The following is a 24001-nucleotide window of genomic DNA, read 5'->3' as shown; positions in this document are numbered from 1 at the left end:
AGTGAGTCTGACTCGGCTCCGACGTGCTGCAGACAGGGGTCCTTACGTCTGGCTCATCCAGTTCCCTTACACATCTGCCAGGCTGGAACTGGTCTTTCTCTTGTCTCTCTCCTACGGCGGCCCAGAGCAGGACCGCGTGAGCCCATTGTGGAACTTTCCAGAGGGCAGTGGGTCTGAGAGAGTGATGAAGGGAAGAGTGATAATTGTGTGGGAACAGGGTGGGCGCTCAAGGAGCCGGGCCAAAATGACCTCATTCCACTCACAGCGTGGTCCTGACCACCGCCAGCCAACACATCATGTTGTGAGTGTGTGCTGGTGTGAGTGGGCCTGTCAGGCTCTCTGCTCCCAGGTGACTTCATGTTCGCTGTCTTTTTGCTCATAGTTGGTGTGATCAGCAAAAGTGTGTGTGTTGGGTGTGTTGTGTTGTGTTGTGTTGTGTTGTGTGATGGAAATAAAGTCAACCAGAAACAAGTTAAAGCACGTGACACTAACGTGTAACAAATCTGTCCTGGTCAATGTGCTTGTTCAGTGTGTGCTTGATATCCGTGCACAGCTGTGACAAAGAGAAGTGTGTGCGTGTGACAGAGTGGTGAATTAGAGTGGCAGCCATCAGTGTTGGTGAGCTCCTGCTGATGCTCTCCACTGCTCATGAGGCTGGAGGAACAGGAGGGGAAGTTGGTGATGTTGATGAGTCGGAAGAAAATTAATTAATAATCCTGAAGTGTCAGCTGATTACCCGAGAGCTGTTGAAGCAGCTGTGGTGATGAAGCTGTCAGTGGTCTACGCACGCACGCACGCACGCACGCAAACACACACACACACACACACACACACACACACACACACACACACACACACACACACACACACACACACACACACACCTACACCTGTTATACATAAAGTGCTGAGCAAGTCCAGGGTTTATAGGCAACCACAGTGCTGTGTGTGTGGATCATTATAATGAGGTTTAAGTTTGGTTCAGAGTCATGGTTAAGCTGAGACTTGTGTTTTGAGTTAGGTTTAGGGGGAGAGGCTGGGGAAAGGGTGATGGCCAGGACAGGTCCCCACAAGGAGAGCAATACAAGCGTGTGTGTGTGTGAGCGAGCGCACACACACACGCACACAGACAGCAGAGTTGGCTGCAGACCCTGCGCCGCCGCCGGCCGCTGCCTCCCCGGTTGTGCGGCCAGCGACATCATCGTTCCTGTGAGCTGACGGTCACATGCTGCTGCGGCTGATTCACTCTTCCTGTTTCTCTGCAGATGCAGCGAGACGCCGAGGCGTCGCTCCATCAGCCGCTGGGCTCCGACCTCTCAGGTGAGTTTGTTTCTCCTGAACTCATAGCTGGCAGGCTCAGGCTGGCCCAGTGGCCCAGTCAGAACCAGGAGGCAGGCGGCTGAGTCCTCACGCCTTGTGAAACAGGAAATGAGATCACGCTAAATGGTTCTCCAGCTTCAATCTGTTTCCTGCTGAGTTTGTTTTCCTCCATTTCTTTTCACTCCTTCCGTCACTTGCCTCTGCGCCGCTCGGCGCTTCTCCGTTCGCAGCCGTGTGTCCGCTGGTCTGATGCCAGCGACGTGTTGCGCTGCGACTGTGAGCTCCTGATGGGACCAACTCCACGTCTGAAATAAAAGCAGCTGGCTCTGGAACAGTGCTGCCTGGGAGGACTTTAGGAAGAGTGGGCCTGGAGTTGTGATTTCATAGGGGGTGGACCCTGAACAGGAAGCCCGTGAAGTGCCAGTATGACAAGCTGACGGCAACTGATGGCTTCACAGATGTTGAACCCAGAAGTGTGGACCGTCAGGAAGCAGAACTTGAGCAGCTAAGTTGCCAAACCCGAGGCTCACAGGTGAAGGTTGATAGATTCTCTCATTTAGAAACGTCTAAATGAGAGAGAGAAACGTCAGTGGTGCGAAGGCAACCACCTGAAAGGCAGTTTAGGAAGAAGGTGAGCACGCTGAAGTGATGTCAGTATAGTAGAAGTGACAGGTGGTTTGGTGCCGGTGTCGCTGGCTGGGGAACATCAGGAGAAAGCTCTCGAGCGGTCCGAGTCTCATGGCTCTCTGACTCGTCACATGACTCGAAGTGGTCCAGATTGTTGAGTTTTGGTCAGACGCTCGTGGGCCCAGGCCTTTCCTGTCTTGATGCTATGTTAGACATTTTCACTCAGAAGCATGTGTCTCAGCTCTCTCGGATGCATGGTGAGTGAAAGGACTGTCCTCTGACCCACGTGTGGGTGGGTCACGTCCCACCGGGTGGAGGTCGTGTGTCGCCTCACGAGTGCATGCAGTTGGTGTGAAGGGAAGTGAAAATGGTGCGGGTGGGAGGGTCGAGCTCAGGTCCCACTTGGAGTGATCAAGGATCCTCCTGGTGGTAGATGCTGACCACACCAGGGCTGTGTGACCTTTTGACCTCTCCAGCCTGTGCTCCTGCCTTCATGTCTGCTCGGTGTCCAGTTATCGAGGTTTGGCCCTGTGTTTATCTCTCACTTCCTCACTGGAGTCCTGCAGGACCAGAACAACTTCCTCTGCGTCGAGCAGAAATAGAAGTCCCAGATGATTCACAGGAACAAGTTTGATGAATGAGCTCACCAGAGTCGGCTGCTCGCCAAACCAAACGTCTTCCTCAGCAGCCGTTTCTGGACGTGCCCTTAAAAGATCTCAAGCCGCACTTCGCTCACACTCGTACGGGCTGATGAAGGCGCCACCTGAGGGAGACCATACCTGTCTGTGTGACAGTTGTTTACCTTACAAGGAAGTCACCTAGACAAACAAAGCGATGTTCCCACTCTCAGGAAGTGGTTCTTGCAGCCATCATGTTGCACACAAAGGTGAGCCAGTCCACTGGCTGCTGCGGCTTCATCCCCGAGCCTGAGGCTGACCATCAGGTCAGCATGGAAACTCACCATTCAGTTGGATGGACTGACTGCAGGTCACCTGACAGGGGTGTTGTGTGACCAGGCCTGGATCTGAACTTGTTTTTGTGTGCAGCTGTGAACAGCCCACCATTGATCCGCTGCCGCTGCTCTCACACCTTCTCAGGTTCCCACGGCACCTGACAGACGCTCCTTGTTCTCACTTAGGTTTCCCTCGCTTCTCCTCAGGCTGCGACCAGCTGCCTCCTCTGCACAGTGACAGCGGCAGCTGCACCTCCACGCCGTTCAGAGACCTGGGCAGCGACCTGGAGAGCTTCCTGAGTCCGGAGCCAGGGTACGACGGCATCTTCCTGAAGGTCAGAGAGTAGCAAGTTAGCACCACACAACATACAACACAGGCACGGAGTTGTGTGGTCGAGAGCTGGTGGTGATGACGGAGGTGGGACACATGGTTGTCACGCATTAAGCCCCCAACCCTGGTTAACTGGGACTTCAGGAGCCAGTGTGCTCCACAGCATCTGCCTTACACTCGTCATGTGACTGATTTCACAGGTGAACTGCTCCCCCTGGTGGCCGGTCCCCTGTGTTGACGGCAAGTGAATGTGTGGTGTGAGGGTAGCGATGCGGCTCCTCAGCAGGCTGCCATGTGACTCGCACCCTCACGCCGGCGGGGACTTCCTGTTTGTCCCCGGTCAGCTTCAGTCACATGTGTTGAGTTCTGTCACCACACACCGCTGAAGTGACCTCGGCTATCTGAAGCCCATCCGCCGTCAACTGTCGAAACAGCCATTCATAATCCACTTCCTGTCTCTGCAGCCCGATGACAAAGTGACGGGGGGCGACAGCGCCAGCGAGGTCTCAGTGTCCTGCTCCTCCACAGACGACGCCGCCAGCGTGGGTCCCTCCGGCTCCAGCAGCCCGGAGGACAGTCAGGCTCTGAGCTGCAGCTGGAGCCCGGAGGTCAACGTGCGCCCGGGCCGCACCGCCGAAGTTGAGGACGAGGCCAAAGACTGCGTGGCCGAGGTGCCGCGGCGCTCTGGACTGCTGCGGAAAACCCTCCGCTCGCTGTCGCCGCTGCGCCGCCACAGCTGGGGCCCCGGCAAGAACCAGGCCGGAGACTCGGAAATGAACCAGAGGAGGTGAGGTCCGGGGCGGGTCCGAGCCAGAAAGGTCTGGACCACGCTGAAACATGTTGTCAGGATCCTGCCTGAGCCCTGGAGCACGCTGCTCTGAGGTCTCACTGGTTCTTTTCTCCCTGTTGACAACAAACAGTGTGTGCATGAGTCAGGTGTGTGCTCTCCTGCTGCAGGCTCCTGACCTACTTTCTAATCCCTCTTATTTACATATTTGTGATTTGCATCTGACATTGGCGAGTCGCTCCTATCTTGCTGCTACAGCGTCGGATCGCTGTCTGCCGTCGGGAGGACGGTGAGTGTCGCCCCAGGACACTGGGACGGTCGGAGCAGCTCCACTTCAGTGGAGCTGCATGGCGAGGGAGAGGAGGGCCGACGATAAGAGCGGGTGGGGCCGAGGAGGAGTCCAGCACTGTAGCACTTTTATTTCCACTGGGAAGTGTGTGTGTGTGGACCTCCTCATGTTCTGGGATTTGAACCAGCTACCACCTGCAGGGGGCGGAAGAGAGCGGTGACCTCTGACCTTGTGTCCGCAGCTACAGCCTGGAGGGTCTCAGTGGGGTCCAGGATGAGCTGAGGGGACCCACCAGTGAATCCAGCAGGGAGCCCAGCAGGATCTCCCGGCATGACAGCGACGAGCGAGGGTCTCTGGTGTCTCTCACTGAGGAGCAGGAGGAGGGGGCCGGACACCCGGGGCTGGACTGCCAGGTGACAAGCACACTCTCTGCATGTAACAAGAACTTTGTGAAGGGCATTTGAAGGGCCAAGTGACCTTGAGTAAACACCTGCTGGTCCCCGCATGCTTCCTCACGAGACAGAGACGTCTAACCTCCGGTGCAGTTTCTGAATATCCATCACCAGAGATGAGTGGAATCAGCACTAAAGCCCAGGAACAAGTTTAAGGAAATTTGACATGGACAAGTTCATCAGTTTTATTGAAGCCCCGTGGCTGCCTGAAGCTCTCCAGCCTCTGTGTGGTCACCTGACCCCGTCCGTTTCTCCTGCAGAAGTCCAGACGCTACCGTCCACTCAGGAGCAGCTGCTCGCCGATGACGCTGCCGCTGACCAAGTCTGTGTCCATGTTGACCATCAGCCACCGAGATATTGACGGTGAGTGGCGCCTCCATGCTTCCATGCCTCTCTGGACCTCCTGAGATCCCAGCTGTCTCTTCTCTGGGACGCTGGTCGTGATCTGGTCACTGTGGAAGACTTGAGACTCTGCTCTGTTTTGAGGTCAAGGTGGAAGATTAAAAAAAAAAAAAAATCACCATAGAATTCTTAAGCCCATGGCCATGACTGGGGACAGACTCCATCTAGTGATCAGAAATAAACCTGCTCACTTCAGGAAGAAGCTAGATCCAGTTTCATCCCTGGAACTGGGACCAGAGCGGTCACACCTCTGAGGCCCCCCAGGTTTTTGCTCCTGCTGCTGATAAATGAGGCTCACAGGAATGGAACCTGTGGCCGTCCTCTGGAGACTAACCAGCGCTTGTGGTCTCTCCTGCGGCGCCAGCGGTGGGACGTCTGAGGCGCAGGCGGAGAATCTCCTTCTCCTTCAGCCTGTCGCCCATCCTCACCCGCTCCAAGTCTCGCTTCTCGTACGGCGAGTCCTCCACCAGTGACGATGACGAAGATAACACCAGTGAGTACAGTAGAAGCAGCTGAAACCTCCCAACCCCCCAGTGCCCCACACCCTGCCGTAGTCTCTGTGTGCGGTAGAGTGAGAGGCGCCTGGCCAGCGACTGTCAGATGAACACGCTAGTGAGTTCACTTCCCTGCCTGACTCCCCCCACACCCTCACTCATGAGCAGCCAAACCTTGGTGCTGGAGTAACACTTGGAGATGGACCTCCAGCAGCTGACCACTTCCACCGGCGCCTCCAGCTGGGGCCTGACAGTGAGCCTTGCCTTCTGGCTCGGCTGTCTGGGGGAGCATCTGCATCTCTGCTGAAGGTCCGCTCCCCTCTGCGGCTGAGGACCTCGGACTCGGAGCTGTGGAACACCTGTCTTGTCTTTCCTTTTCTAAGTCTAATGAGATTTTTGAGGTCTACTGAAGAGTTTGGGCCGTTCTCCTCCTGTGTGAACGTGCTTTCCTCCTGCTCATGAATGAGGTGGAGCAGCTCCAGTGCTGCCTTCTGTGCTGGTCCACTGACGGTGACTCTCTTTTGCAGGCATGAAGTCGTATGGCAGCGCCTCTGGATCCCTGGCTTACAGGTTGGAACTCTCACTCGTCCTCTTTGTGGTGTCTGGAACTGGTTTTTATCTTGAATCAGGGAACAGAGAAATTCAAGATTCTATTGGCTAAAAGGAACCAGGAAGGCTGTGTTGCTTCAGTACTGAGTTGAGCTGTTGCTTCTGAATCTGAGACTGCATCCGGGCTTCCTGGTGCCGACTGCAGCAGCAGGTGGTCGCTGCTGATGAGGCCCAGCTCCAAGCATGTGACCTCATCACTGGGTGGTCTGTCAATGGCCTTCAATCAAAGCCTTGAAACAAGTTGATCTTGTTTGTGCAGGAAGAAGGCTGTGTGTTGAGCGACACTGATGAGATTAACACTTCAGTGATCTTGTGTTGCAGCATCTCAGAGGAGGAGCCGGGGCCGCTGCGCGCCATCGCCGAGCCCAAGAGCGTCACCAAAGTGGGGCGCACCTTCAGCTACATCAAGAACAAGATGTACAAGAAGACCCGGGTGAGAGACAGCTCTGCGTGTGAGGTCAGCTCCCTTGCGAGTCGTGGTTGGCCCCGTTCGGGCCGACCCGGACTGGGCCCGCAGCAGGAGACTTGTGAGGGTGGCTGCACATGCCGCTGGTGTTTGTCCACGCAGCCTTGTTCTCAGCGACACAAACAGGAAGTGGAACCGGAAGTGGATTTTAGTGTTAAAGCGACAGGGTCCATGACCATGTTGCTCAGATGAGCCTGGGTCATGTGATCGTCCCCCAGCATGGCGCAGCCTCGCCGCTCCTGCTGTGCTCCGCCGGCAGCTTGCAGCAGAGTTGAGCAAGTGCCAGTAAGAGGAAGGTGTCATCAGCGTCTGTGCCGGCTGAAGGGTCGCTCCTCTCACTTCCTCTTTCACTCTGACCGCGCGGCCTCTCTGGGAGGCTCTGCAGGATGTTCTCCAGGACTCACGGCTTCTCGCTGAGGTGGAGGGGCTCGCACGAGGTAGGAGTGTGTCCGGACATCGACCTCTGTGACTCAGGGGAGGGGTGTCGCCTGTGCAGGACGCTCTTGGGTCTGTAGTGCGACATGAAGGTGGAGCTCAGGCAGGACCATCGACGCTCAGCACAGAACTGGGCTGGAGGGAGTCGGGTCTCCTATAGGGTCAGGACCTCGAGTCATGGGGCCCAGACAGGACTTCACACAGTTGGGGAAACATGAATGGCAAGGTCGTGACAGGTTCCTGAGAGGTCACAAGGATGTGACCCCGGCAGTGAGCCTTTATTTATTTCTTCATTTGTTTATGTGTGTGTTTTAGCCACTCCCCCCATGTCCCCCTGGAAAATGTCATCATAAATCCATGACGCAACTATCAAACCCAACAGCAAAGTGGACCTTCCAAATGCCAATGGAAGTCACGTGACAGACACATTTTTTAAATGACCTCTCTCTTAAATGACGTCGCTAATATGTGAAAAACCAAAGTGCTCACTCTCAGCGCTGCAGTCACTGGCCGTGCCTCATTCGGGCTCCCGCTGACGCTCAGGTGGCTTGTCTTCTGTGCAGGAGAAGGACCGAGAGAAGAAGGAGACCAAGGAGAAGAAGAGTGTGAACGGGCACCAGTTCTCCACTGTCAGCTCGGCGCTCCACTGCTCGCAGTGCAGCAAAAGTCTTAGCAACAAAGAAGCTTTTCACTGCACACGTGAGTCCCTCTGTTGTTCCTCACCACACGCAGTGACGGCGAGCGTGATGAGTCAGCCAACTCGCTCGGCCTCCCACAACTCAGCAGCAACAACACTTCCTCACTCGTTGGAAAGAAGGGCAGCATCTCCCTCCACGACAGGAACTCTGGAAAGAGGATGTTGTTTGTTACTCAGCATGTTTGTGCAACTTGTCTGACGCACACATCCAGACACACACACAGAGCTGCAGTGTGTTGCATCCCCGTCAAGAGACTCTGATTTCCTCCCCCGGGGCTCACCTCTCATGGTCGCTCACGTCTCTTTTCTCTCCTCAGACTGCGGCTCGTCCGTCCACAAGGCCTGTCGCGACAATCTGCCGCCGTGTGCTCAGCTCAAGACGAAGGTAGGAGCCCTCGACTGTGGGGCTCTTCCTCGGACAGGAGGTGACTCTGATTCTGTTTGCTCCACAGCAGATGCTCAAGCAGCCGGTCCCCCTCCTGGAGTCCAGCGCCGTCCCCACTGTCACCCTCAGGAAGAAAAGTGAGACGCCGCACCTCCATGTCTGGGCTGCGTGTTGGGGCTAGGGCCCAGCACCTCCTGGGTCAGGTCTCGGTCCAGCTGTGGCTGAAACCAACAAATTAAGAGTAGCATTAAAAAGAAGTCCGACCTAAACTCTCTGCATCAAAACGGATCGGGATCATAAGAACTGCTAGCTCTGGGGGCGGGGGGCTCCCCCTGGTGGTCGGGGCAGACACAACACTCAAGTGCTTTCACCGCGTGTGACGCTTGTCTGAACCGATTCCGGTTATGTCATCCAGCTGGCGTCAGCCGAGACCGCCCCTGGTCGGCCATCTTGTCTCCGGACGACCACTCCTCCCTGCTGATCCCGTCGTCACGGCGACACGCCAGCATCATGGGCTTCTCCGGCAACAGCATGTCCAAGAGCCTGTCTATCAGCAACATCGCCGGGTGAGAACCACCACGAGACACGATGGCGAGCTTTGAAAGTTGACCTGGGCACGTGTGTGCTCTGCAGGCCCGTGCTGGACGAGATGCCCATCAGGGGGCTGCGCTACCTGTCGCAGTCCACTGACTCCCTGAACAGAAGCAACCAGGTCACCGAGTCCATGGAGTCGCTGACAGACGAAGGTGACTAGTCTAAACATGTCTTCAGCATTGTTAGCATCTGAGCTGCTGTAATGAGTGCTGCCCCCTGCAGGGACCGAGATGATGGACGGTCAGCTGATGGGAGAGTTCGAGGTGGAGGCCAAAGAGTTGGAGAGCGACTCCTGGAGTTTAGGAGTGGAGGCGCAGTTCCTGCAGCAGCTGGACAAGGACCTGGTCAAGAGGCAGGACATCATCTACGGTAACCTGACATCACACTGATCCTCAGCTTCATCTTCACATGCGTGCGCACACACACACGCCTCCACCTAGAGTCTGAAGGTGCTGAAAGAGTTGACCTGGATGTTCTGCTGCAGAGCTGATGCAGACAGAGATGCACCACATCAGGACTCTGCGGATCATGTCAGAGGTCTACAGCAAAGGCCTACAAAAGGAGGTCCAGCTGGAGCAGCAGACTCTGGACCGACTCTTCCCCGTGCTGGACGAGCTGCTGGAGCTCCACACGCAGTATCTGTCACGGCTCCTGGAGAGGAAGAGGGAGAGTCTTCTGGAGGGCGACGGTCCAGAGGGGGTTTTCATCATCCACAGGATTGGAGACGTCCTGCTCAGTCAGGTGAGCGTGTTCATGGTCGGCAGATTCAGCATCAGCTCAAGACTCTTTGTTCTCTCTGCCGCTCCAGTTCTCCGACTCCAGCGGCGAGCGGATGAAGAGAACCTACGGTCGCTTCTGCAGCCGCCACTCTGAAGCCGTCAGCTTGTACAAGGAGCTTCTGGCCAAAGAGAAGCGCTTCAAGACCTTCATCAAGGTGCGTGGCCGCCTCTTCCCTCACGTCCTGCTCTGGCCTCATGCTCCTCCTCTCCTGCAGAAGAAGATGAGCAGCAGCATCGTGCGGCGGCTGGGCATCCCAGCCTGCATCCTGCTGGTGACCCAGAGGATCACCAAGTACCCGGTTCTGATCCAGAGGCTGCTGCAGCACACCAGGGGTCAGTCCCTCCCAGGATCTACTGCTTCACTGTCTTCTTCTGGCTTTTTATACACGAAAGACGACGGTCTAAGAACCTGGAACTAGATGTGACAGTCTCAACCACAGTGGTTCTCAGTGGGAGGAGGGTGCAGGCTCTGTCCAGCTCTTCCTCAGATAGTGCGGGTCTGGTGTCTTGGGTCTAGTTCTGGAGTTAGGGGAGGGGATGGGGCAACACATTGTGCCTATGGTAGGAAAAGAGCTGAGCTAGGAGACAAAGCTTTTCACTGTCAGACAGTCTGTCTGGACTCTCGAAGAGAGAGAAGCTCCTCACCCTCAGTTGAGGTGGATCTTGTCAGGAGGTCTAGTGAGCCATGAGCTGTGATGAGGTGAAGGCCGCAGCCGTGAGACCCTGATCCAGTTTGTGTTTGCAGAGGGGGACCGGGACCACGAGGACCTGACGAAGGCGGTGCGGCTGGTCAAAGACGTGATCGCCGCCGTGGACAGGAAGGTGAACGAGCACGAGAAGAAGCGGCGGCTGAAGGACGTCCACTGTCGCACGGACAGCAAGTCCATAATGATGATGAAGAGTGGGCAGATGTTCGCCCGCGAGGACTTGCTGCGGCGCCGGCTGATCCACGACGGGCCGCTGCAGCTCAAGAGCAGTCAGGGCCGGCTGAAGGGTGAGAGAGGCTTCTGGACGGACGTGGAACCGACACGGACCCTGGAAAGCGTGACCTTTCTTCTCGCCGTCAGATGTTCATGCGCTGCTCCTGTCCGACGTCATCGTCTTCCTGCAGGAGAAGGACCAGCGCTACGTCTTCGCTCTGCTGGTAGGTCCACACTTCCCGCGTCCTCATGGTCTCACCAGAACCTCCCTCACACAATGGTGGTGTCCACAAAGGTCAACGTTCAGTGACAGAAGGACGAGTGACTCAATACAGCTGTTAAGAGGAGTTTATTATAACAGCTGCTCTCCTGTCTCCTCCTCCTTCCTGCATCTCTCCTCTGCCCTCCTTCTTCTCCTCCCTCTCCTTGGCTCCGCCCCTCCTCCCCTCCTCCCCCCTTGCAGGACCAGCGCTCCACTGTCATCTCCCTGCAGAAGCTGATCGTCAGAGAAGTGGCCAACAGAGATCGAGGTCTCTTCCTCATCACCGCCGGCATCGAGAGGCCAGAGATGATGGAGGTTCTGGCCAGTTCCCGGGACGAGAGGAACACGTGGATGCAGCTGATCCAGGAGGCCATGCAGTCCATGTGAGTGAGCGGCTCCGGACCTCTGATCGGAGGATCATCCACTCTCCTCAGTGTGCAGCGGACCACAGTCAGTTCTGGTTCATCAGAGTGCCGTATTACAATATTCTGCTTCTCAAGTCCTTCACTGTTCTGCGTCCAAAACGAACGAAGAAGCAAACATTTGTGCTGGACTTTAACTTGAGACTCCATCCTCAGTCTGACTGATGACTGTCTTGTCTCCTGCTCCTCAGGGAGAAGGACGAGGACGAGGACGAGGGGATCCCCAGTGAGACGGAGGAGGACAAGAGACAGCTGGGGACCAAAGCCCGGGAGATGAGAGGTGAGGGCTGCGGCTAGTGAACAAGCGTCGCTTCGTCCGCCTCACGCCACAGTCTGCCGTCAGATCTGTTGAAGCAGAAGGACACAGAGATCATGTCCCTGCTGGAGGAGAAGGTCCGTCTCTTCAGCAGCATGTGGGACAGCGGGAGTCTGGGCGAGGACCTGCTGCGACAGACGCAGCCCTTCTTCAGGTCCACCTCCAGTCTGGAGCCGCCCAGAGGAGCGTCCATCATGCAGGACGCGCTGCAGGAAGGTGAGCGTCCCAGCTGGCGGCCTTCCAGGCTCAGGGCTGACTGTGGATGCCGCCATGTCTTCTTCTTCGTCAGCGTCATCATGTCACATGGATTGCTTTCAGTTTTCTTGGATTGTGTTTTTAAAGTCATTGTTGCCTAGCAACCGTGTGAGCGCGGGGTCAGCCGGACCTGTGACTCGATCAGTGGCCTGCGTGTGTGTTTCAGTGGAGACTCTGCAGGCCCTGGTGAACGGAAGTCTGGGGGGAGCCATGGCCGCGGGCCCCGTGTCTTTACCTCGGAGAGCAGAAACGTTTGGAGGCTTCGACAGTCACCAGATGCACAGCAGCAAGAGTGAGTCTGTCTGCAGCACACACTTGCTTCACTGGTCACTGGCAGAAGAAAAGGAAGCAGCTCAAAGTCCCGAGTTCAAACAAGACGAAGAGCCAAGGTCCTTTCTGTGTTGAACTCTGACTCTGTCCTCAGGCGGAGAGCGAGATGAGAGCGAGGACACGATGGGCGAGCTGCGCCGGACCGAGTCGGACAGCGTCCTGAAGAAGGTCTCCTGCCCGTCACCCTTTCCCCTGCCTCTCCCCCTGAACACACAGGACTCTGAACCAAACTGAGAACCAGAACCACCCGGTTGTTTTGATGTTTTCACCCTCAAACTGAGGCTTAACTTGTGGGGTCCGGCGAAAGAGCCCCACAAGGAAATCGGAGCCCAGTAGGATAGAGGAGCTCAAACACACACACACGCGTCACTCATCTCACTCTGTGTCTGCAGGGAGGAAACAACAACAACCTGCTGCTGCTGCTGAAGAGGAACAGCGAGGTAACACACACACACACACACACACGCTCGCTCGCTCGCTCGCTCGCTCCAACTTCCTCCCCGGCTGTAATCCAATGTAGCTGCTGATGACATGGAAACGTCCGGCGTCATCAGCGCTGCTCTAATCGAGTTGCGAGAGCCGCAGACATGAGTCCTGCTCCCGTGTTGTCCAGAGCCACAGCACCCACCATGTTGATGCGTGTGAAGGCCGTGTCGCTTTTGAAGAGTAGGATGTCGAACGTGAAACAAGGCCAGCTACGAGCAGACCTGAAGCCTGGGGGCTCCAGTGTGTGATCTTCACCTTCACATCTGAGCTTCAGCACCTCCTGTGTGGGCTCGCCTCTTCAGCAGCATCTCAGACACACTCTCTAGGCTTTGGACCAAAACACATTGCAGGATGGAAAACAAAAGCGTTGGCGTTTAGATCATGGCTTTAATCTGAGGACTGGGTTTGAAACAGCAGCTGTTATCACTCGTGACATTAGAGCAACGCAGCATCACTGTCTGGGAGTGAGGACGCAGCATTGGAAGGTGAAAGTGAGCGTCGCGTGAAGCCGGGCTGACTTGTCGGGGACGAGGTCCTTCAGGTTCCTGTGTGTCCACCGGCCTTACCTCAGGTGGACCAGCACCGGCACAGCGCTCACCGTCTCTCTCCTGCAGCAGGTTCTCCACAGCGTCTCCAGCCTGCACCTCCTGCTCAGCTCCCTGCAGGTAACCAGCCGCTCCCTGCTCATCTTGACCGTTGACCCCGGTCTGACCCGGCTCCTCCTCCTAGGCAGTGGTGGTGCAGCAAGACAGCTTCATCGAGGACCAGCGGCAGGCGCTGACGGAGCGCTGCCCCTCCTCACGGCCCTCCTCGCGGCCCAGCTCTTTGATCGAGCAGGAGAAGCAGCGCAGCCTGGAGAAGCAGAGGCAGGAGGCGGCTGCGCTGCAGCGGCAGCAGGCGGCGCATGCCGAGGAGAAGCGGAGGAAGGAGCGGGAGTGGGAGCTGCGGGAGCAGGACCTGGGCCACAAGGAGGCGCTGCTGCAGCTGCAGGTGTCAGGAGCGGTGACTCCTGATCCTCGGCAGAAGCCCGTCCTGATCCGACTCTGTGCTCCTGCAGGAGCAGGAGGTGCTGAGGCAGCGGCAGCAGCTGGAGCTGGAGCGGCAGGAGCTGCACAGCAGGAAGGAGCAGTACCAGCGGGACCTGGAGCGGCTGCGGGACGCGCAGCGGAGGCTGGAGCGGCAGCTGGACACCATGCAGGAGGTGAGCCGTCCGCCGCCTGCTCTGCCCCAGCGCTGCCTCACGCTTCTGCCCTCCCTCCCCCACTCCCTCCAGAGACCGGACGAGTGCCGGGTCCCCGGCGGCTCTGTGCTTCTGGACCCCCTGGAGCTCTCCGTGGTGCCGGTGCTGCCGCCGCCGCCGTCCAAGCCCAAGGTGAAGAGCCTGAATCCCTTCACCGCCAACACGGTGAGGCTCGGCGAGGGCAACAACCAGCTGTCCAGGAGCCTGCTGCAGCTGAAGAGCAAGGACAGCAAGGAGCGGAAGAAGAAGAAGAGCAGCAAGGGAGGAGGCAGCGCTGTGGCAGGTGAGGGCCGCTGCCGCCGCAGGAGGAGGAGGAGGAGGAGGAAGCCAGGGTTGGCTGCTCCCACTCCTGATCACTCGCTTCATTCTGACATCCAAGGCCGCGAGCATGTTAGCAGGGAGCTAGCTAGCGACCAGAGCGGTCCGAGGACCAATCAGCCAGCTCTGCTTGGTTAATGTATCGCTCGCCAGGGCCTCCACCGTCTGCTGCAGCGGCCGCATCCTTGTCACGTGACTCTCTCTCTCTGTCTGTCTCCCTCCAGACTCTCAGCACCTTCCTGAGGCTCCTCTGGATGGAGAGATCTTCTTCTGCTGAGCTGAGCTTCAGCCTCTCCGTTCATCGCCGAGCGACCGGAACCTGCCTCACCTCCTCGGTCATATTTGGACTCCTGCTGTTACCGAGGTGCCCGCGTCCTCAGACCGGACCCTCCGGCAGCCGGGACCTCCTGTGGACCCTCATCCCTCGGATCTGTTGGACTTCTGCACTTTTAGGGATGAAAAATGTTCAGCACATTTCAGCTTCACTGCCACCAGGTGTCACTAGAGACGCCAGCATGGAAGCCACAAGAGAAGGTGTGTGACTGGAGTCACCATCCCCTCAGCAGAGAGAGCAGTGTGACACCTGCTGGACAGGTGCGGGAGCAGAGATGCTCGTCCTCCAAGGGCTTCCCCCGCCGGAGCGGCTCTGAGTGCCTCGTCAGCGGTTTAGGTGGGTCGGTTCCGACCTGCTGCCTGGGTCCCGGCCTCCTCACCGAGGAGAGGAGCGCAGGGCTGATGGAACTCGGAGTGAGACTGTTTTCCAAGTCCAGGCCGAGTCGCAGGGGTAGCCTCTCTCCAGAGCCCTCCGTCAGGATGTCCCGGCTCTGACTCGGAGACGCGTCCCAGAAGGACCCGTCGAAGACCGGATCGAAGGCTTGGGTTGGAACTGCGGCCCGCGTCCGCCGATTCCTCAGGAGCTTCACCTCCCACCACATGGTTTCTCCAGATCTGAGCATGGGGCGAGGCGGAGTCCCGCGCTGTGGGACATCCCTGTAGGAAGAGCTCGTCCAGGATTCTCCTGTGTTTTGTAAGAAGCTTTTATTTATGTCTGCGGCTCGTCTGGAGGGACGACTCCTCCTCTGCTAATAAAGCATGTTCGTGCGAGGCTGCTGTGCCGTCACTCACCTGCCCACCGGGGGGCGCCCTCTTGTGGTGGGGTCGCAGCGCTGCAGCTACTTCAGTGAGCTGAGCTGAGTGGAGGTGAGACACCTCGGTGAAGCTCTGTTTCACATGATCGTCTCGGACCGACAGACGCTGAGGCACAGTCCTGGCAGTGGTGAGAGGGAGACCCCTCCCCGTCACCTCCTCGGCTCCAAACGTCTGTGTCTCCAATGTGCTCCTCATGTCCCTCTGAGAGACTCATTCCTGACCTTCTTTCTCCCACTGACGACCTCAGTATCTCGCCAACACTCTCAGGTGACCCGTTTGGACCTGACCCAGATCCGTCAGTGGAGTGAGCTGTCGAGGTCATGCGACTGCCCCGACACGTTCCTTTGATGTGTGTTCCTCCCACGTGGCCCTCATCTTCACTTCTCCTCGTAGAATCATCCACTGACCGCTAGGAGGCGCTGTGTTCGGACCCACGCCCCAGCCGAGCCCCTGCAGGTCCGTGTGGATGATCAGCGGACTGCAGTCAAGATCACGGACCTCAAGGTGGCGGAGTGAAGCTGCCAAGGTCTCAGCCGTCTGAAGCTCCCGGGTGCTTTGGCCACTAGAGGGAGACACGGAGGTTGGTGTCCAGTTGACTCACGCTCGCGTCTCCTGCGCTGTAGTTCCTCTGGGCTCCAGCAGGGGCCACTGTGACTGCACTGCAGCTTCCGCAGCCACAGAAGCCCAGTGTTTGCTGATGATCGTGCAATTACTGAACTAGTCAATGAAGGAGGGCGTCTGTGACGTCACAGCTGGCTCTGTGTGTGTGGGGGGGCACATTTGGGTTTAGAGGGTTAGAAGCCCTAACTGGGCTCCAGTCTGGTCCAGAGTCCTGGTTCAGGTGAGCCATGTGTTTAGAGGCTGGGGAAAGGGTGACGGGTCCCCACATGGGTGGAGAGACCAACCTGCGTGCGCCCTTGTGTGTGTGAGAGAGAGTGAGTCCCGACGATCACTGTCACGTCTGTTTCCCTGCCTGTGAGGTGAGTGGAGCAAGTCTCTGTGAGGCCCACTCCCACCTTGATCCCAGGCGCGTGTGGTTTAAAGTTTCTCAGTCGGGTGCCAAGCTCCGCCTCCAGCTTCCCGGTCGAGGACGAGGGTCCGCGTTGACGTGTTCCAGCTGTTGTGGCTTCAAGTCCTGTCATGTTGGCGTCGCCCTTCATCCCTGCCCTGGTCATGTGACCACAGAGCCCTGCCACACGCTGCCCGTTAGCTTAGCATGGAAGCTAAACCAGCCTTCAGACCCGGAAACAGATCGAGGCTGTGCTGCTGACCGAGTGGATGAATCGAGACAGTCTGGTCACTGCCCCCCCACCCCCGTGTGCGCCGCCACAAGATGGAGGGCCTGACCACAGCAGGTGTGTGTGTGTGGACTCACAGCGCTGTCCTCAAACACTCGCAGGAGGTTGCCCCGGCAGCCAGCTGGTTTGTTTGGAGGATCCGTTCGTTTCCATCCCAGGGTCCGGGGTGGTCCTCGCTCACGCCGCTGACACGTGTGCGGGAGTTTTGCCAGTCGGTTCTGTCATCCATTGCTTTGGTCTGTCATCTGATTCCCTCTTCCTCCTTGTGTGTCGTGCGCTTTTCATCACCGACCTTCACAGATGTTTCAGCTCTCCTCCTTCCTGCTACTTGCTGATGTCCTCCAGAGGGCTGAGGAGGTCTTGCTCCAGGCACCACGTGCCGCTCTTCAGTCGAGCGACATCCATTCAGTGGCGCGGGAGGCCCGGACACCAGGGCGTGTCACGCTGCCGAGGGAAGCCGGCGCCGCCACGGTCGGGTTCTTCTGCCTGCCGTGATCAGGAGCCAGGTCATAAGGCCACCCGCCGGACCTGACCCGCGGGCTGGGTCACATGACGCTCAGGCCAGTCAGGCGAGAGCAGCCGTCCTCCGCCCTGGCCCGCCCTGGGGTTCAAGGGTCAGCGAGCCAGGAGCGGTGGAGCCGGACCTGCAGCTCGTGCTGTGCCCACCTCCACAAGGGTCCACAGGTCTCATGGATGTTCATCATGGAGAGTCCAACTCTGGGCAGCAGAGAGTCCGGCCGTGCCTCTGACGCGTCTCTCAGCTAAACTGAGGCGTGCGTGAGAGTGCCTGACTTGTGTGACCAAGTCTTGACAAGCCTCCTTCTTGTGAGGACATTTTGGTTCCGAGGTTGAGAAGGTTCAAACCTCAGTGAAAGTAGTGGCTTCAAACTGGGCTCCACTTTGGTTGGAGTCCTGGTTCAGGGGGGACGGTCAGGAGTGGTCCCCACAGGGATGGTGAGTCTGACCGCCACTCTTGTCTCTGCTCTGCTGTCTTGGCGGTGAGTGAGGTTCTCTGTCACACCTGCAGCCGCGTCCCTCGCTCTCGGAGGAAAATGAAATCCTTTACCTGGGGCTGATGGGAAATTGATCTCCCCCACTCCATCTCCGGCCGCGCCGTGTGCACTGCGTCACAGCCAGGCTCCTCCATGTGCACCTCAGAGGCACAGTTTGTTTGAGGCGGCGAAGATTCGTCCACTAGATCCTGTTTCTCTCGGCCCATGAAGTCAGTGGGAGAAGAGTCTCACAAACCCGAGGGAGTCTCACAGACTGTTGACCAGGGTGGACGGCGCCGATGTTTAGGTGGTTCTGAGGCTGGAAGCTGAACTGAGAGGTGGTGGTGAGGAGGAGGAGGAGCCTTGTTGCAGCTCAGGATCTGTCCGCTGGTCCTCCAGCTGTAGCTCCAGACCAGCAGCTGTGGGACAGGTCCGTGGACTCTGCTGTGAGCAGGAACCTTCTGACCTGGTCATCTCTCTCTGTGAGGGTCAGGGACTTGAGCTGAAGCTCCAGGAAGAGGAAGCCAAATCACAATCCTGCCTTCTGGCTCAGCTCTTTCTCCACCGCCTCACCCAGTTCTCCTGACTGAAGCTCCAGCCATCCACGCGGGTCTCCCGTGGTCAGCCTGGGGTCTGGAGCTGCCGGTGTACGGACGCAGCCGAGCACGAGTCCCGGCGAGCCAAACAGAGCCACATCCCATAGTGGAGAGTGGACCACCCCACAGCCCACAGGCCCAGCGCTGCAGACTGTATGATCCGCAGCACCAGAACTGAGCTAGATGTTGGAAGCGTCCTTGAAGACTGGAAGCAAACATCTGCATGTTGGTGCTTCAGAGACAAACAGCTTCCGCCTGAAGCCGCTTCACGTGTCTCCTCCTCCTCCTCTGCTGCGTCTCAGATGGAGGAGTCAGGACTCCCAGGAGACTCCCCTGCTGAGACCCTCCCTCCCTCCCAAACACCATCACCGGTCCACCTGGGCTGAAGCCTCCGGCGGGTCTGTGGCTCCAACTCCACCCCAAACATTTGGGCTTCTCTCCAGAGACCACAACGCTGGCGCAGCGTGGCTCTCTCTGGGGACCAAGACTCTCCGGCTTCACTTTGTCCCCAGAAAACAGAGACGCACTGCGCTGTGCTTCTCCTCCTTTTTAGGCCTCGACTCACTTGACTCGTGGGAAAAATCCCAGCCTCAGCCCCAGAGGAACCTGGTGCTCAGTCCACAGTAGAAATAAAAATGTCCCCAGAAAGGGGGTGATGTGGCAAACTTTGTCAGGATTTGTCGATGTATTTTAAAGAAAAGAAAGTTTGCAAGGTTTTAATCCAGTTTGGGGAATAACTGGAGCAACCTTTCACATTCTTCGTCTCAGCTTCATAACACCAATGATTCTGTCTGGCATCAAGTTTTTATCTCGTGTCTATGCCACTAGCGCTAATGGCGCTAACGCGACGTCCAGCAGAGTCAGTGGTGCTAATGACTCTGCCTGTTTTCTGAGAGCGGACTGGAGCTGTTGCGTCGGTGTAGAAAACAGAGCCCAGTGATGTCATCGGGAGGAGACGATGATGTCATCGGGAGGAGACGGCCCAGTGATGTCATCGGGAGGAGACGGTGATGTCATCGGGAGGAGACGGTGATGTCATCGGGAGGAGACGGTGATGTCATCGGGAGGAGACGGCCCAGTGATGTCATCGGGAGGAGACGGTGATGTCATCGGGAGGAGACGGCCCAGTGATGTCATCGGGAGGAGACGGTGATGTCATCGGGAGGAGACGGCCCAGTGATGTCATCGGGAGGAGACGGTGATGTCATCGGGAGGAGACGGTGATGTCATCGGGAGGAGACGGCCCAGTGATGTCATCGGGAGGAGACGGTGATGTCATCGGGAGGAGACGGCCCAGTGATGTCATCGGGAGGAGACGGCCCAGTGATGTCATCGGGAGGAGACGGTGATGTCATCGGGAGGAGACGGCCCAGTGATGTCATCGGGAGGAGACGGTGATGTCATCGGGAGGAGACGGCCCAGTGATGTCATCGGGAGGAGACGGTGATGTCATCGGGAGGAGACGGTGATGTCATCGGGAGGAGACGGTGATGTCATCGGGAGGAGACGGTGATGTCATCGGGAGGAGATGGCCCAGTGTTGAGGCTCTGCCTTGAGCTGGAGGCTCAGCGAGCGTCCTGAGCGTGACCCTGCTCTCGAGGCCATCTTCTCCGGCAGCACCTGAACCAGAACGGTGGTCCGCGCTGGCGCTCGTCCGCCGGCCCCGGGGCGCTCGCTCATGGAACATATGCTCCGCTGCCATCTGCTCACAGGATCACATCACAGCTTCTCTTTCTTCTTGCTCCTCTCACTCCAGAGCACAAATGTTTGTCCTCAGATCAGGAGCTATTTTTACTGCGGGGGGAGCTGGCAGACGAGGTGAGCGGTGATCTGTCGCCAGAGAGAGGGAGGAGGAGGAGGAGAGTGCAGGCAGGGTGGAGACACCCCAGAGGATCGGAGCGGCTTGTGGAGACGGTTGGAGACAAAGTCAGGACGCACATGTGGAGAGGAGAGACCAGGAAGACTGGAGATGATGATGATGATGATGATGATGATGAAGGTTCAGCAGCGCCAGAGTCACGGCTCATGTTGATGTCACCTCCTCCACATGTGCTGCTCCTGACCTGACCACGGATGACTGGAGGCCTCAGCTCCTCCCACATCTCTGGGGCGACAAAGCTGTCGATCGGGCCGGAACAATAACCTCGGTTCTGGCCGGTGCCGGCTCAGGACGCCTGCTGATGGTGAGCAGCGCTCCACCGTAGCCCGGCACCGGACTCGCCGGGCCAGGTGACCCGTCGGCGAAGCGTGACACCACGCTGCTCAGCAGACCGACCCACCACTGTGGCCCCGAGCGGCTCTTTGTGCTGTGCTGTGTCTAGCGATCAACTGCTGTGATTGGTTGGACTGCAAAGCATCATGGGAAGCGTTTAGGTCACTGTCACTGAGGTGTGTCCTGGTGCTCTGCTGTCACGTCTTCCTCCGAGCTTCAGACGCTGCTGGACTGAGACGAAGGTCAGACAGACTGGTGTGCCACCTCTTCATCCCCCAGGATCCGTCTGAGTCTCAGAGTCAGAGCCTGAACTCCAGGGCTCCGCGCTGTGATGCCTGTCACGGGGAAGAACGACACGACGACACGACTGGCCACATGACTCGAGCGCCTGACAGCGACTCGTTACCAAAGCTCACGTTCATGAAACCAGTCCTCGAGTCTTTGCAGCACAGGAGCCACTTGTTCTGCAGAATCACCGATTTGGTTTGGTCCCACAAACCGGTTACTTGTGGGAGACGAGACCAACTTGTGACGGGCTGACGGCGGCGTTTCTGAGCGCGAGGAGCACTTCCTCACGGACCTGGAGGCTGGAGACGCCAGTAGAGAGGAATGGTTCATGCGCCGAGGCGCCGGACACAGGTGAGAGACCTGCTGTGACGTCATCACGCAGCCCAACAGAGGAGCAGCGCAGGCGTGGCTTGTTGGTTCTGGTGGAGTCTCTTCCAGTCTCTTGTGTCTGGGGCGACACCTGCAGGTGACTCTGGGGTCAGCACAGCTTGGCTCCCGTCGCGAGTCAGCGCCTGCTGCGCCACAGCTCCTCCCTCTGAGTCTGAAACAGTGCTTCTCAGCCATAGGGCCAGGGTCAGCGCCCCCCTAGAGGGCCACCTGAAGTTTCTTCGCTTCACCCCTCTGGGCCGTGAGACGCTCAGTTCCGACCCCTGAGCCACGTGTGGTGGCAGCAGTGAGTCAGTGAACTGACCTGACAGCTGCGCACTGTGACAGTCACCAACTATGGAGAAGGTCTTGGAAAGAAACAGTGAAGAAGAATTAAAAACTGTTCAGAAAATCACCTGTTGAAGCAGATCTTTCAATTATTGAGAAAAGTTTATGGCAAAACTCTCATTTAGACTTCAATCTTCTTTAGAGAATTAAATATACAATGTATACGTACAGTGTATATATATATATATATATATATAAAGTATATATAGTTAGACTTTTGCATGACAAACAAATGTCTTTGTTGCGCTGATCACATGGTTTCATGTCACTTCACAAGGCTTTGCTTTGTTTACGTGTCAGTAGATTCAATATGGTTCTTGATCACACATGAACTCAAGAGTCACGCATCAGTTCTATTCCTTGAATGGGCCCCGGGGCCACTTGATGTGGAAGGTTCAGGTCCCTGGCACACACACACACTCATGCTTGTCTCTCTGTCCTTGTGGGGACCTCTCCGGGCCCTCACCCTGAACCGGTACCCTGGACCAGACTGGGACCCAGTCAGAATCATCCAGTTACTTTGAAGTCTTCAGATTGAGGCTTGGACTTGTGGGGTCTGGTCAAATGTCCCCACAAAGTTATCTGGTCCTCACAAGTGAGCATAAACAAGGCCACGCCTCCACCCGCAGCAGAAGCTCAGTCAGAGGTCAAAGGCTGAGCTCCAGAGAGCAGGCGGATGCTTGCTTCATCCTCCACCAGATTGGCCCCGGCGGGAGGCCCCTGGCCCTCGGCAGCCCACAGGTGCGACGCACGGAGAAGGAACTTCACTTCTCTCATGAATTTCTTATGGGATCCGACGCTGGGATGGGCTCCTCCTGTGGCACGCAGCACTCAACTTCAGCCATTTCACAGATGACGACTGTGAGAAACGGCTTCAAATGGCCGTGTAAGAGAAAGAGGACGAGCCCCGCGCTAATGTGCGCGGCGCCAGGGCTGAAATATTCACTAGGCTTTTAGGCGTCCCTCCGTCAGCCCACGCTGGTGGAGCTGAGGCGGTTTCAGACCACAGAAATCTGGCAGCTGTTTTTACGCCTCCGAGGGACACGGCGTTGAATATTTCAGTCGCCTGTGTGGAGTCAGAGCGATGATCGCCTCGCCCTCCGAGACTGAAGCAGCGCAAGAGAGCGCTGGCCGCCAGGGTCGAAGGTCGGGGAGACGCGGGACTGAGGGAGGGACGCTCCGTATAAACTGGACCAGGGACTAGGTCACGCAGGAACCCGCCGTTCTGGAGCAGCGCCGCGCGTGTGCCGCCATTTTGATAGGACACAAAGCCGTGTCTCGCTGTGTCCCCGTCTTCCTTGAGTGAATCAAGTGTGTTCCACCGTCCTGCACCTATTGCTGCCACTGCACCTTGCTTTACTGTAACCCACTCTGCTAGTGTCCTCAATGAAGACCGGACTGGAACTGTGACCTGCCGCGGCGGCGCCGTGATGGTTCAGGCGGCCGATGACACCCGGGCCTTTTGTCGCTCCAGTGACTCGAACTGACTGAATCCCCGGGAGCGAAGCTAGCATGTAGCCAGTAGCTGGACTCAGCTAGCACGTAGCCAGTAGCAGGACTCAGCTAGCACGTAGCCAGTAGCTGGACTCAGCTAGCATGTAGCCAATAGCTGGACTCAGCTAGCACGTAGCCAGTAGCAGGACTCAGCTAGCACGTAGCCAATAGCTGGACTCAGCTAGCATGTAGCCAGTAGCAGGACTCAGCTAGCACGTAGCCAATAGCTGGACTCAGCTAGCACGTAGCCAATAGCTGGACTCAGCTAGCATGTAGCCAGACTTTATAGCTTAACTCCAAACCTTAGCAAAGGAAGCGTGGACCGATGCTAACAAGAATATGAACCAGAGTCAGTGGAGAGATAAAAGCCCTGGATGTGGATCAGAGCGTCACAACAGTCGCCCACGCACAAGTCTCAATGTGGTGAACGCCCCTCGCGTCACTAAGCGCCGGGCTGCAGACAGAAGTTTCATCATCAAAGCAGTGACTTCTTCCATGAAGGGTGTCAACACGTGACCGTCACAGCTCATGGGATCAGAACCAGCGGATGATCTGCGTTTGGACCTGAGCCCCTGGTGACCCGCGGACATGGACGACGTGGCGCAGTGTGTTGACGTTTCAGCTCAGATTCAGGTCATAATATATTCCCTTTCGTTTTTCATTCAACAAAGGTGAAGAAGAAGTCATGTCAACTGGTGAGTGGATTTTCCGTCTGTTCCATCTGAGCCTCGCGTGTGTGCGCTGACCTCCGCCATCAGACACATCAGATCTCCTGTTTGTCGTCCTGCAGACCAGTTTCCGCTCCACTTCACACGCTGAAGTTCTGCGGTCCGGACCAGGAGGGAGCGCGATTGTGGCGTCCAGCCTCGCCTCGCCTCGCCTCGCCGGCGCCACGTGGCGCGTGACATCATCAGTCAGCGGAGGCGCGGAGACTGAGCGCCGGCTGCAGCAGCGGAGTCCTCGCTCAGACGCCATTATTCCCCATAACATCAGAGGGTTCTGCTCGCTGGCTTCACCTGACACATCCCATCTTCTCCGGGCCGGCGCCGCGCCCGGCCTCGCTGGCTGCCTCCCAGATGATGCAGCAGCT

At 57.4% G+C, this 24001-nt stretch overlaps 1 protein-coding gene across 9 annotated transcripts in view; it reads left to right on the top strand.

The window, feature by feature from the left end:
- LOC128758559 (A-kinase anchor protein 13) overlaps nucleotides 1-19264 on the top strand; it is a 38016-nt gene extending 18752 nt beyond the window's left edge. Inside the window, exons 2-31 of one of the 9 annotated variants that reach the window (XM_053864627.1) lie at nucleotides 1266-1320; nucleotides 3107-3234; nucleotides 3695-4017; nucleotides 4548-4719; nucleotides 5019-5121; nucleotides 5525-5653; nucleotides 6182-6224; nucleotides 6585-6696; nucleotides 7728-7863; nucleotides 8179-8246; nucleotides 8314-8383; nucleotides 8662-8812; nucleotides 8880-8992; nucleotides 9063-9209; nucleotides 9325-9581; nucleotides 9649-9774; nucleotides 9835-9952; nucleotides 10365-10613; nucleotides 10687-10763; nucleotides 11003-11184; nucleotides 11415-11503; nucleotides 11567-11755; nucleotides 11961-12086; nucleotides 12219-12292; nucleotides 12517-12564; nucleotides 13225-13275; nucleotides 13340-13600; nucleotides 13668-13811; nucleotides 13884-14133; nucleotides 14393-19264. In XM_053864627.1, the coding sequence (XP_053720602.1) occupies nucleotides 1266-1320; nucleotides 3107-3234; nucleotides 3695-4017; nucleotides 4548-4719; nucleotides 5019-5121; nucleotides 5525-5653; nucleotides 6182-6224; nucleotides 6585-6696; nucleotides 7728-7863; nucleotides 8179-8246; nucleotides 8314-8383; nucleotides 8662-8812; nucleotides 8880-8992; nucleotides 9063-9209; nucleotides 9325-9581; nucleotides 9649-9774; nucleotides 9835-9952; nucleotides 10365-10613; nucleotides 10687-10763; nucleotides 11003-11184; nucleotides 11415-11503; nucleotides 11567-11755; nucleotides 11961-12086; nucleotides 12219-12292; nucleotides 12517-12564; nucleotides 13225-13275; nucleotides 13340-13600; nucleotides 13668-13811; nucleotides 13884-14133; nucleotides 14393-14445 (4044 nt within the window). In that variant the 3' untranslated portion in view covers nucleotides 14446-19264. Of the gene's footprint in view, nucleotides 1-1265; nucleotides 1321-3085; nucleotides 3235-3694; nucleotides 4018-4547; nucleotides 4720-5018; nucleotides 5122-5524; nucleotides 5654-6181; nucleotides 6225-6584; nucleotides 6697-7727; nucleotides 7864-8178; nucleotides 8247-8313; nucleotides 8384-8661; nucleotides 8813-8879; nucleotides 8993-9062; nucleotides 9210-9324; nucleotides 9582-9648; nucleotides 9775-9834; nucleotides 9953-10364; nucleotides 10614-10686; nucleotides 10764-11002; nucleotides 11185-11414; nucleotides 11504-11566; nucleotides 11756-11960; nucleotides 12087-12218; nucleotides 12293-12516; nucleotides 12565-13224; nucleotides 13276-13339; nucleotides 13601-13667; nucleotides 13812-13883; nucleotides 14134-14392 lie in introns of all 9 variants that reach the window. The other 8 variants (XM_053864626.1, XM_053864622.1, XM_053864619.1 and 5 more) reach the window with 8 other exon arrangements.
- The last annotated feature ends 4737 nt before the right edge of the window (nucleotides 19265-24001 follow it).

The sequence above is a fragment of the Synchiropus splendidus genome, chromosome 5 (assembly GCF_027744825.2).
Source record: "Synchiropus splendidus isolate RoL2022-P1 chromosome 5, RoL_Sspl_1.0, whole genome shotgun sequence".
In the NCBI taxonomy this organism is placed as follows: Eukaryota; Metazoa; Chordata; class Actinopteri; order Syngnathiformes; family Callionymidae; genus Synchiropus; species Synchiropus splendidus.
The sequence above is the reverse complement of the archived record's forward strand: the minus strand, read 5'-3'. Positions and strand labels throughout refer to the sequence as shown.